The sequence below is a fragment of the Piliocolobus tephrosceles genome, chromosome 17 (genome assembly GCF_002776525.5).
Source record: "Piliocolobus tephrosceles isolate RC106 chromosome 17, ASM277652v3, whole genome shotgun sequence".
NCBI classification, from domain to species: Eukaryota; Metazoa; Chordata; class Mammalia; order Primates; family Cercopithecidae; genus Piliocolobus; species Piliocolobus tephrosceles.
Window position 1 is genome coordinate 52,645,756 of NC_045450.1, and position 12,114 is coordinate 52,657,869.

General features: G+C 55.7%; 2 protein-coding genes across 3 annotated transcripts in view; one reads left to right on the top strand and one right to left on the bottom strand.

Moving 5' to 3' along the window:
- Positions 1 to 6,075, top strand: part of TSNAXIP1 (translin associated factor X interacting protein 1) — a 22,854-nt gene extending 16,779 nt beyond the window's left edge. The window contains exons 3-12 of one of the 2 annotated variants that reach the window (XM_023210201.2): positions 2,603 to 2,799; positions 3,156 to 3,291; positions 3,679 to 4,086; positions 4,162 to 4,292; positions 4,447 to 4,572; positions 4,704 to 4,856; positions 4,975 to 5,084; positions 5,261 to 5,387; positions 5,482 to 5,588; positions 5,762 to 6,075. In XM_023210201.2, coding sequence (XP_023065969.1) covers positions 3,981 to 4,086; positions 4,162 to 4,292; positions 4,447 to 4,572; positions 4,704 to 4,856; positions 4,975 to 5,084; positions 5,261 to 5,387; positions 5,482 to 5,588; positions 5,762 to 6,002 — 1,101 coding nt within the window. In that variant the 5' untranslated portion in view covers positions 2,603 to 2,799; positions 3,156 to 3,291; positions 3,679 to 3,980 and the 3' untranslated portion in view covers positions 6,003 to 6,075. The remainder of the gene's footprint in view (positions 1 to 2,602; positions 2,800 to 3,155; positions 3,292 to 3,678; positions 4,087 to 4,161; positions 4,293 to 4,446; positions 4,573 to 4,703; positions 4,857 to 4,974; positions 5,085 to 5,260; positions 5,388 to 5,481; positions 5,589 to 5,761) is intronic. The other variant, XM_026456492.1, reaches the window with a different exon arrangement.
- Positions 6,076 to 6,163: 88 nt separating this feature from the next.
- Positions 6,164 to 11,842, bottom strand: CENPT (centromere protein T). The gene is made up of 13 exons (XM_023210202.1): positions 11,630 to 11,842; positions 10,446 to 10,536; positions 10,227 to 10,314; positions 10,011 to 10,107; positions 9,753 to 9,889; positions 9,575 to 9,611; positions 9,225 to 9,367; positions 8,401 to 8,556; positions 7,776 to 8,099; positions 7,433 to 7,526; positions 6,674 to 6,850; positions 6,481 to 6,585; positions 6,164 to 6,397 (listed from the first exon to the last, which is right to left on the bottom strand). Exons 1-13 carry the CDS (start codon positions 11,737 to 11,739, stop codon positions 6,274 to 6,276), a joined length of 1,683 nt encoding a protein of 560 aa, XP_023065970.1. The 5' UTR covers positions 11,740 to 11,842; the 3' UTR covers positions 6,164 to 6,273.
- Positions 11,843 to 12,114: the final 272 nt, after the last annotated feature.

The following is a 12,114-nucleotide window of genomic DNA, read 5'->3' on the forward strand; positions in this document are numbered from 1 at the left end:
ACCTGTAATCCCAGCACTTTGGGAGGCCAAGGCGGGCAGATCACCAGGTCAGGAGATCAAGACCATCCTGGGTAACACAGTGAAACCCTATCTTTACTAAAAATACAAAAAATTAGCTGGGCGTGGTGGCGGGCACCTGTAGTCCCAGCTGCTCAGGAGGCTGAGGCAGGAGAATGGCATGAACCCAGGAGGCAGAGCTTGCAGTGAGCCAAGTTTGCGCCAGGAGGCAGAGCTTGCAGTGAGCCAAGTTTGCGCCATTGCACTCCAGCCTGGGCGACAGAGTGAGACGCTGTCTCAAAAAAAAAAAAAAAAAGAAAGAAAACGCCAGTGAGCAGGCAAGGCTGCAATGTGGATGTGAAAGTCTCCTGAGGCTAGAGTTTCCTCACCTGAGTCAGGTGGCCTGGATGCTGTGCCCAGTCCCTACAGCTCTGTGATCCCCAGTGCCCAGGTTAGGTCACGACATCAGTGAATAGAGCCTGATGTTGGCAGTTGGGCAAGCAGGGGTCACGCCGTGTTTACCAGCCCAGTGGCAACAACCCCAAGCTTAAGGAACCAGCCCAGATGCATAAGGAGGGAGGGAGGGAGGGAGAGAGAGAGATATATATATCAGATCCAACCCAGATTCCAGTGTATATTAGGGAGAGAATCACCAAATCTGCTCAAACAAGGATGATGACAGATAATTCCTGCCTTTTGACTTAGTCACTGACTAAAGCATTTACTGAGCACTGGCTGTGTGCAAGTGCAAGGCCCTGGGCTGGGGCCTTACATCGATCTCCCGAGCAGATAAGGAAGAAGGCATACCACTATGGTGTAGTGGGGCTGGGCTTCAAACTCAGGGCTGACTCTGGAGACTGTGCTAATTTCAGTGAGCAATGCTGCCTCCAGAAACCTCCCATGCGTCCAAATGGGACAGGGGACCATACCCCTACTCGCATGTCAGGACGCAAGGGTACAACCTTCAATCTCCTGAATCTACCAGGCTCTAAGATGGGAAGAGGTTACAAGTGAGAGGCCAATGATACTGTGTCCAGAAGGCAAGAGGCTGGCTGCCTGGAGAGCCAGAGAGGGGCTCAGGCACAGAGTGGAGATCTGTCTATGGTCATGGCAGTCCACTAGGCCCCAGACAGCATCAGGACAGGCCTCCAGAGAGCTGCCCCCCAGGCTCCATGGCACTGTGAGGTACCCAGGTGGTGTCTAGGGCATTTACTTGAATATAAGTGACCTGGCAGCCTTACACTGGAATACTACTAAGCCCAGTAAAGAAAAACACAGGACTGGGCACAGTGGCTCACGCCTGTAATCCCTCCACTTTGGAAGGCCGAGGTGGGTGGATCACGAGGTCAGGAGATTGAGACCATCCTGGCCAACATGGTGAAACCCCGTCTCTACTAAAAATACAAAAATTAGCCTAGCATGGTGGTGGGCACCTGTAATCCCAGCTACTCAGGAGGCTGAGGCAGGAGAATCACTTGAACCTGGGAGGCGGAGATTGCAGTGAGCCAAGATCGCACTACTGCACTCCAGCCTGGGTGACAGAGCAAGACTCCATTTCAGGAAAAAAGAAAAAGAAAAATAGTTCCCCACTAAGGGTGGCAGCTGTGGGCCAGGAGATGATGGGTTCCCTTTTCTTGCCAGCCTTACAGAGAGATCTTTGAGTTCTTCATAGAGGACTTCAAAACATACAAGCCATTACTATCCTCCATCAAGAACGCATATGAGGGGATGCTGGGTAAGAATGCACCTCCTGCCAGGCACAGTGGCTCACGCCTGTAATCCCAGCACTTTGGGAGGCCAAAGTGGTGGATCACTTGAGGTCAGGAGTTTGAGACCAGCCTGGCCAATATGGTGAAACCCTGTCTCTACTAAAAACGCAAAAAAATTAGCTGTGCATGGTGGCACACACCTATAATCTCAGCTACTTGGGAGACTGAGGCAGGAGAATTGCTTGAACCTAGGAGGTGGAGGTTGCAGTGAGTTGAGATCACACCACTGCACTCCAGCCTGGGCAAAAGAACAAGACTCCATTGCAAAAAAAAAAAAAAAGAATGCAGAAATGCAGCTCCCCTCCTTGTCCCAGCCTGGAAGGGGTGGAGAAGATCCTATTCGACCTTCTGGCGCTCCACAGCAGGGCTGCGGCAGCTACCCAACTGGGCCTTGAGGTCACCAAGGCCCCTCAGCCATTCTGCACAGACTGTTCCGTTATAGGGTACCCCAGAGCACCTGACCACCCCTGTCGTTGAGAAGCACAGTGGGGCAGTCCCTGTTGAAAATGGAGTGAACCCCAGGAGAGAGTGAGCACCTCTGGGAGTCAGCAGGCTCCCCTGCCAGGCTCAGGAGGTACAGGGCATGGTGCAGCTGCAGGACTTAAGGCTGTAGGGGAAAGGACATAGGAGACACCCCGGTCTTCATCTGAACTCTGCCCTTGGTTTAAAATCAAGTGCAGGAAGGCCTGAAACAGGGACCATGGCTTTGAACAAGGCATGCAGAGATTCTTGGGGTTTGCAAGTGACATAGCCACTCACCCGTGACCTTAGGGTCTGTCTTCTGGCTGTTTGTTCTCCATGGCCCCAAAGCAGCTCTCCCACCTGTCTCTGCTTAGCCCACCAAAGGGAGAAGATCCGGGCTCTGGAGCCCCTGAAGGCCAAGCTTGTCACTGTGAATGAGGACTGCAATGAGAGGATCCTGGCCATGAGAGCTGAGGAGAAACATGAAATCTCCCTGCTCAAGAAAGAGAAGATGAATTTACTAAAACTCATCGACAAAAAGAATGAGGAGAAGATTTCACTGCAGAGTGAGGTGAATGGAAGTGGTGTGATGACCAAGTCCCCGAATTCCTGCCAACCCCACCACAAGGGTGACCCCCTATCCCGCTCTGCCTTTCTACAGGGGAGTGACACACTGAGCCACCACCTTCCCCCCAGAGCCTTGCTAACTCCACCCTCTGCCCTGCTGCTAGGCTCAGCACTTTCCCCAAAGGAGGAAGCAGTGGTACCTTGCCGAATTCTCAGAAATGGCCAATCTCCTTCTTCTTTCACCTTTCCTGTTCGCAGGCCCTGATGGGGCCACCCAGCACCCAGCCCACTCCCTGGGGTGACCAACTGCATACACGGGTTCAAGGGCAGCCCCTGACCACACAGCCACCTTCTCCACAGGTGGCCAAACTGAGGAAGAACTTGGCTGAGGAGTACCTGCACTACCTCAGTGAGCGAGATGCCCGTAAGATACTCATTGCAGACCTGAACGAGCTGCGGTACCAGCGGGAGGACATGTCATTAGCCCAGTCCCCAGGTAAGCCTGAATCGGGTTTCTCTCCTCTCTGAGATGCTGGAGGAGTCTGGTCTCACCCCTAAGCCCCATTCATTCAGCATTCCTAAGACCTGCTCATTCCATAACCATTCAAGGGGGAGATGTCCCTGCCTCTCCCAGGGCTGTGTATCTTCTGAGTTGAACTGAGAATTGCAGGAACACAGTTGGTAGCTGAGGCAGACTAGGCTCCTGGTGGGCTGGACAGGCCTGTTACTCAGTTTCCTAGGCTTCTAGACTTTAGCCTGAAACCCTAGGCTGATAGCGCTGTGGGCAAGACCCAGGGAACCCCAAACGGGAAGGGCAGAAGGCTTCAGGCAACCCCTGAGAAAGCCAGGGTGACACGGGCTGGTGGGCCCCCTCCCCTGGCAGGCATCTGGGGGGAGGACCCTGTGAAGTTAACCCTGGCTCTTAAGATGACCCGGCAAGACCTGACCCGCACACAGATGGAACTCAACACCATGAAGGCCAACTTTGGAGATGTAGTCCCTAGGAGGGACTTTGAAATGCAGGAGAAGACCAACAAGGATCTTCAGGAGCAGGTGCTGAGGCAGGCAGGGCCAGGAGGGTAGGATGGGGTCTCACAGGTGGGGGGCCAGGGCCAATGTCTTTGCCCACAGCTGGACACCCTGAGAGCCAGCTATGAGGAGGTTCACAAGGAGCATGAGATCCTGATGCAGCTGCACATGAGCACGCTGAAGGAGCGGGACCAGTTCTTCTCTGAGCTACAGGAGATCCAGCGCACTTCCACGCCAAGGCCTGACTGGACCAAATGCGAAGGTGAGAGCGGCCAGCGGGGCCCCAGGTCCTGCTTACATGTGGGCCCAGACTCCAGCTCCCTCTCCCCACATGCAGATGTGGTGGCTGGGGGCCCAGAGCGCTGGCAGATGCTGGCTGAGGGCAAGAACAGCGACCAGCTGGTGGACGTGCTCCTGGAAGAGATTGGCTCGGGGCTGCTGCGGGAGAAAGAATTCTTCCCTGGTCTGGTAGGGGAGGCCCCAGGAGTGGGGCTTGGGCCAGAGTCAGAACAGCCATGCCCTGCTGCTCAGATGAGCTTTCGGGGAACCAACTGGGGCTCTTCCCTGCTTGAGGGTGGGGCCACAGATGGGTCCAGAGATGAGCTGATATCCTCCCTCCTAGGGTTATGGGGAAGCCATCCCTGCTTTTCTTCGGTTTGAAGGCCTCGTGGAGAACAAGAAGCCAAGCAAGAAGGATGTAGTCGACCTCCTCAAGGATGCCTGGAAGGAACGTCTTGCTGAGGAGCAGGTCAGATCTCACCAGCCACTCTGGTCCAGCATGGTCTTCAGATCCAGAGTCTTCTGGAGGTCCAGAGGTGCCAGGGATGAGGGCCAACCAACTGTAAGGCAGGCTGACCAAGCATTTCCTCAATCCCGCAGAAAGAGACATTCCCAGACTTCTTCTTCAATTTCCTGGAGCGTCGCTTTGGGCCCAGTGATGCCATGGCCTGGGCTTACACTATTTTTGAAAATATCAAGATCTTCCACTCCAATGAGGTTATGAGTCAGTTCTATGCAGTCCTGATGGGAAAGGTGAGCTGGGGCCTATTCCCCTTGGGGAGACTGAGAGGGGTCTTTGTCCCTGGGATAGACCAGCTTTGCCCCCACCACTTCCAGGAAGAGCAAGTGAATAATGCTTCTCTCCTTATAGCGGAGTGAGAATGTGTATGTCACCCAGAAGGAGACAGTAGCCCAGCTGCTGAAGGAGATGACAAATGCCGACAGTCAGAATGAGGGGCTACTAACCATGGAGCAGTTCAAGTGAGAGGCTGGTCCAGGCCACCCCCAACTCCTACCCAACTCTTCCTGCATCTGCAGGGAAAAGGGGCACCCGGTGGGAAGGGCCACAGCCTTGGAACTCACTCCCTTTTGAGCACTAGGGAGAGGCACAAGCAGGCCTCAGCAGGTCCCTGTTGGCCCTCATGTCTCCCCTACAGCACTGTCCTCAAGAGTACCTTCCCTCTCAAGACAGAAGAGCAAATCCAGGAGCTGATGGAGGCAGGAGGCTGGCATCCCAGCAGCAGCAATGCAGACTTGCTCAACTACCGCTCACTGTTTATGGAGGTGGGTATGTGGGTCCGGGAACTGGCCTGGCCCCTGCCCCAGCCTTGGTTGGACCCTAGCCAATGTGCCCTCCCCGACTTGTGGCCCCTCCTAGGATGAAGAGGGCCAGAGTGAGCCCTTTGTGCAAAAGCTCTGGGAACAATACATGGATGAGAAGGATGAGTACCTACAGCAGCTAAAGCAGGAGCTGGGCACAGAACTGTGAGTGACCCTGATCCATAGGCAAGTCCCACAGGCTGGGCCCCTGAAGCCCCTGGGTCTCCCTGTGTACCATGCACCATCCACTGCTCAAGCCCAGCACAGAGGAGGGCACCTGGGAGTCTGGGGCATGGAGAGGAGGGATCAGGGCCTGTCACTCTTTTCCTGTGGGGCAGCTATGAGGAGGTGACTCTGCCCAAGCTGCGAGGGGCCCTGATGACCATCGACCCCAGCCTGGACAAGCAGACTGTGAACACCTACATGAGCCAGGCCTTCCAGCTCCCTGTGTCAGAACTGCCAGAGGACAGTGACGAGAAGGAAGAAGGCGTGGTGGAAATCCTCCAGACTGCCCTGGAGCGGCTTCAAGTGATTGACATCAGGCGTGTGGGACCTCGAGAGCCAGAGCCTGCAAACTAGGAGCCTGTGGGCAGCCTGCGTGCTCGTCCTGCTAACCCCTAGCTTTTAGTATAAAAACGTTTGTCTAAACCCATGCCATTCTCCAGACTGTGCTGGGGAGTTGTCGGGGGGAATCAGTCCTTGTCTGGCTGGCCCCAGGACATGCACCAAAATGCAGAATATTCTGTTTATGACACTTTATTGATGCTGGGAGGGTGGGGAGGAGACCTGGAGAAATATGTGGGGGCAAGAGGCCCCAGGTGGGGACAGGGAAAGTGTCAAGGCCTGGCCACTACTGGGCAGGGAAGACAGAGTTGCCACTGTACGCACAGGGGATGAGCAGCTGCCGGTACTCCAGGGGCAGATGCCGCTCCACTAGCACATGCAGTGAGACTTGGTCGGTGACCAGGCCCTGCCTGCAGTGGAGGAAAAGAAAGGACAGGCAGAATCAGCGCCAGAGCTCCCCCAGCCAGCACCCTCACACCTTCCGCCCTCTCACCGCCGCATCAGCAGCTCCAGGTCCTCTGGCTTCACAGTCTTGCGGCCAGCATGAGCAGCAAATACCTCCAGGTCATCACAAAGATGCTGGAAATATTTATCTAGGCTGCCAAGAAGGTAGGGATAGAGCAGGATGAACAGTCTGATCATGACCTAAGGGGTTCCTCTCCCTACCCCACGTGCCCAGGACTCACCACTTCTCCACCATCTCAAGAGCCTTCCTCTCCATGGGCATCTTGGCAAAGAAGCTAAAGAGTTTCACATAGTGGCTCAGTCCAGCCTTGTGGGGATCTTGCCGGGGCCTGGGGCCGGTGGTCCGGGGCCTAGGGGGACGCCTGACCAACAGAGGCTCTGCAGGCTCTGAAGATAAGCTGAGGGCAACAGTGGACAGAGGGAGCTGAACTTGCCTCAGGAGGCCCTTATTCAAGGGCAAGTCTTGCTGGCTCCTGCTGAGGCTGGGGACCATGTGGCCCTTGGCCAGCCAGGACCAGCAGCCCTGACCACCGGCTGAGGGGCAGTTGGGTCAGGGGGCCACAAAGAGGCCAGTCTTTCCCTGGGGCTCTGTTCCTTCACAGTTGACTTGACATCCTAGTTCAGGCTTATCTATATTGGTATCTGCTTGGGTCCATGACCCCAGGCCTTAGAATGGACAGTCTCTTCCCTTACTCTACTGCTGCCTTTCCCGATTCTGCTAATCATCCCCCAGGAAGACTTTTCTGACTACAAACCGACCACATACTTTCCCCTTTCCCCTTACCCAGGCTCCTCTAAGCTCTGGAGGCAGGCACCAGGATGGCAGGGGTGCTCTTGGTGAGCTCTCCCCAGCCCAGCTCAGGCTGCCCTGCTAGGTAATCATCTGCATACCCGTAGGACGGGGGGGGACCCTATGCACACAGCGTACCCAATGATCCCTTCCCAAGAGGCCCATGAGGAACGGGGTTGTGGGATCTTACACTGCAGCACCAGGCGGTGGGGCTGGCTCAGGGAACTGATGATGTTGCCTGGCCTGGAGAGACTCAGGGGTGCTGGAGGCCGACTTTGGACTTGCTACAAAGGAAGAAGGGTGGGGTCACAGGAATTCCAGGCCTGACCATCTCACCCAGGCCAGCACAGCCACAGTATTTCTGTCCTGTTTCTGGTGGAACCCATCTAGCTCCAGCCAAGCGGGTGCCCCTCACAGTCTCCCTGAACCCCTAACACCACCAGTGCCCGGAAACACAACCCAGGCAAGGCCTTTCTGTGTGCTGGGGCCTGAACACAGCTGTCACCAGTCACCCCCTGCACTGGGCCTCTTACCTGCCTTGCTAGAGGCATCCTCATCCCCTGAAGATGCTCCTGGCCCCTCGGCCTCAGCAGTCCCCTGCGATCCCTCTGCTTCTGTCACCTGTGTGTGTCCCTTGGGCTCTTCTGCCCTGCTGGGTCCTTGTGCTCCTGTTGCCTCCATTTCACTCACACTCACACCTTCTTCTTCCATCTTTTTCTCTGCCTCTTCAACTCCATCGGGTAAGGGCTCTACTTCATCTTCTCCGGAGACACCACTGCTGGTGCTCAGGAAGCCCAGAGCAAAGGCATCGACCTCCTCTGCCTCTCCTGCCAGAAACTGGACTGGTTTCCCAGGGCCTGAGTGAAGGGAAGAGAATACAGGCTGGAGATGCAGCAGGCCAGGGCTGCATAGCTCAGAGAAGGATAAAGATGGACTAGCAGACCCAGCCCTGCCCAGTGAGGAAAGACAAAGCCAGAGGCAGCACCAGGACATGGATCTGAAGTCTCCTGGCCCAACATGGACTCTGTTCTTAGATGAAGGAGGCAGCCACAGCCAGGGGGCTCTAGGGGCACAGAGGGGCTTGAAGAAGGAAAACGACCATTGTCAACTCTCACCCAAGCTAAGTTTGGCTCCAGGCCATCGGTGCCACACACTCACTATTGTTCTGCAGCCCAGGCCCACTGCTCTGTGTCCTGCGACCTGCAGCCTGCTCAGCGTCTTCAGCCCCAGTGTGAGGCGTGCAGGGCAGGGAGTGGTACACGGGGGAGCCAACTGTGGGCTGAGAGAAGGGCTGGGTGTCCTCCAACACAATGTCTGTGGGCAGAGTAGTAACAGGTTTTGAGGCTGTCACATGGAGATCAGGGGCCAGCTGGCTCTCAGCTTATTCCAGGCCCACTGGCTGCTACTCAGCGTTGCCAGAGCCTGGACAGTGGGCCGCATGAGTTCGCCCTGAGTGGCCTTCAGAGAAAGAAGACAATCTAGCACGTGAGGCCTTATCTCCTACAGCCCTCCTTGCTTACCTTCCTGTTCCTCTGCCTGGCAGTCCCAAGCCCCCACAGCTGCACGCCCACCAGCTGCCCACTTAAAAAACCTCTTCGCTGCCTGTTCTGCTCCTCCTTCCCAAACTCTCATCTTACCCTGGTGAACTTGTTTTCTGCAATCAGGCTCCCAGGTCAGCTCAAATTGGCCAGCTGATCCTGAAACCTGGCCCCTTTCAAAAAGTTTCAGCCACCACACCACACCCCTCTCCAACCTCCAGCCCTATAGTTTAAGGATATGGGGCCCTGGGAGACACCGAGGGACCAAGGTAAAGGGCCCCCTGTGGAAAGAAAGCAGAAATTCCTTGTAGACCCACTGACCAGAGTTGCCCGCTGTCCTTGACCCTACCGAGAGGGGTGCAACCCTGACTCAGCATTACCTCCTATCTGTCATGGCAGGGAGAGCTTTCCCCAAAGGCCAGCAGGGGAAAACCTCAACCTTACTTGGAGGAGCCAAGGAAGTATCTCGCAGATCCCGCAAAAAGGCACCCACATCTACAGCTCGGCGGGCGGGAGGTCTGCGGGCCAAGCCAGGCCTCTGAACTGACTGTGGCTGAAGAGGTGTGGCAAAGGTCAGGTTGAGGGAGCTGGTGAGAGGGGGGAGGCACAGAGGAGTCAGGTACCTCAGACCCAATTTGCCCAGAGATCCCTCCATCTGCCCTGCGGCTCTCATCTCTTAGAACAGAGCCAACATGCTGTGAGGCTAAAACTGGCAGGGAGTAGTGTGGCCAGATTCCATCCCAGGCAGCACCTCCCTCCCCAAGCCTCTCCTCCACCCACCCCTAGAACAGCACCTGGTGAGGGAAGAGGCATCGGCATTCCCTTGAGGCTCTGTCAGCAACCGGCAAGATAACGTAAAAGAAGAAAACCATGGTAAGTGATCCAGGCCCGTGAGGGCCCTCTCTCAGGACTCCTCAGCCTCTCCAGAGGACAGGAGGGAGAGGGTAGCAAAAGTGGTGTCCAGGGCCTCACCTCGGGAGAGAGGCAGCCCCTGGTCCACTCCCTGCTGAAACATCGACAGTCGCAGCCTCTGTTTCCTCCTTCCAGGGGCCAGCAGACCTGGAGCCAGGGTTGTGGAGGGCTCGAGCTCAGGAAGTTGCAGCTCCAGGCTATAAGAACGGAGCTTATCTCAGACAGGCCAGGAAGTCCAATTCTGGCTTTTGCGACCCCCAAGAAACTCCCTGACTAAGCTGCCCATAGCACAGTCCAAGGGGGTGGAGTTCTGTGTACCTGCCACGACTGCTCTCTCTTCTGGAGGGTTGGACCACCTGTGGTGCTGGCACTGGCTTCACTACCGACTCGGGAATCAGGATGGAAGATTCCGGGGCTGCAGAAACACCAGGGAGAGGGTGGGGCTGACAGAACAGGTCACCCTGAATGAAAGATACCACAAGACTGGTGTTGGACTGGTACCTAACTCTGACCGGCAGGCCAGCACTCACTTACCAGTTAGTAGGATGTTCTTCAGCAGCGTCCGAGGTGTCTGTTCCTCCAAGTGCCCCCTGGCCTGAACATGGGCCGATCTGCCAATAGACTATTGGCAAAAGCACCAAGCAACCAGTCTGTCTGTTTGCCTTGAGATTTCCTCAAGGTGGGCTCCAGAGCAGAGTTAGACCTCAACCCCCCTCCGCGAGGCAGCCAGGGGTCAGTGGGCTGGGTACTTACCCTGGCTCCATGGGAACGCCCTTTGGCTATCATCTTTGTTTGGCCACTCAACCTCCTGGAGGAAGCCCTTTCAAGCAGGGCTCTCTGGGATCTGCGTAAAGACCAGCAGCGCTGAGAATTACAGTGAGGAGAGATAGAGAACATAGAGACATGCCTTCATCTGGGTCTTGGTCTGAAGGCTTTTTCCCTCAGGGCTAGGGACCCAGAAACCACTTGCCCCTACTGTCGCCCCTGTTCCCAGCCCTATGTCAGCAGTGTGGATGAAGAAGACCCCTGGGGTACGGGAATAGAGATGGCATATGAGTGAACCAACCAGGAGGGGCTGGGAAAGGCTTCACAGAGATGACTTCAGCATAATCACAAAGGATAAGTAGGGGTTAGCCACACAGACAAGAGAAACAATTGGAAGAGCATCCATCCCAGACATGAAAGTAACAATCCATGAAGGATATTAAATGATTTTAAAATCTTTTAAGAATGTGGTACCCCAGACACCTTAGTCTCTGGGTGTTCCCAGGGCGCAGCTCCCACCTCATGGGTGTAAAACCTATAATGAATGGCTTCTCATTCCCTATGAAGAAACTCCATTGTCCCAGTCTGGCAGATGTCAACGTATGCATTCTATGCACCATGAGCTCACATAGCCCTCACCCACCGCCACTCCCACCAAGTCAGGCCAAATTCCCTGCTCCTTAGCAAAGCATCTTCCGGTTGCTGCCTCCCAATTTCTGCCCAGGCTGTCCTCTAGCTCCTTTCCCATTTCCAAGCTGGGGACAGTAAGACGATGCGCAGGAACAGTGGGAACCCTCGGGCCAAAAAAAAAAAAAAAGTTCAGGGCAAATGCTTAGGCAAACCCTGGCTGGTTTAAGAAAAGCAGCCTAGAGAACAGAGCATAAGGTGAGATTCTGAGCGCCTATCCTCCATCTCCAGTGGCCGAGCCCCCAAAGACTTGGGATCAGTCAGGTTCTGTGGTCCCGAGGGCTGGCTGCTGGAGCCCTGGGGGCAGGGGCAAAAACCGCTGCCCCGGGCCCGGCTAGAGCAATAGAGCCAGTTCTCAGAGTCCCAGGCCCTGCTCCTCTTTGAGACTTAGTTTCCCTCTCGAACAGAGTCGGCCCTGGGTCCCACCCAGACCCCACTCCCCAGTCCCTCTAGTTGCTCAAGTACTCGGGGAGCCCCTCACATACCCAGCCCGAGCACTCCGGGGTCGCCGCGGGGTGCGCGGGTCCGCTGTATCCAGCACGCGTCGCAGCAGAGTGCGCGGCGTAGGGTCGCCGTCAGGGTTGTCGTCAGCCATCGTCTCGGCCCCGGGCCCTCCTAACCGCCCAGCCAGCAGCGGGGTCCGCCTTCCCGCCGCCACAGTTAAGGTAACTCTCGCGATGCTCCCGCACAGCCCCACGGGAATTGTAGTTCTCGCCCTATCACAGCTCGCGGGGTGTACGGTGATGGTTGCAAACTCGGTCTGCTTTGGAGGCAGCCTCGCTGCGGGTAAACCTCGGTTAATGTAATGCAAGCAGCCCAAGTCTTGGCTTCTTCATCTGTAAATTGAGGTTGATACCCACCTAATAAGGAGCTTGTAATGATTCAAGGAGTTAATGTTTAACTCATAGAGTCTAAAACACGGTAAGCCAGGGCATTGGTAACTAGCAATTTTTTTTTTTTTTTTTTTTGA

Bases quoted from the DNA above. Each gene is read 5' to 3' on its own strand.
- CENPT (XM_023210202.1), bottom strand. From the start codon at position 11,739: ATGGCTGACGACAACCCTGACGGCGACCCTACGCCGCGCACTCTGCTG. The intron at 6,851-7,432 runs GTAAGATCCCAC...TGTTGCCCTCAG, and splicing joins CCACCGCCTGGTGCTGCAGT to CTTATCTTCAGAGCCTGCAG. The intron at 6,398-6,480 runs GTGAGAGGGCGG...CCTCCACTGCAG, and splicing joins CTGGAGCTGCTGATGCGGCG to GCAGGGCCTGGTCACCGACC.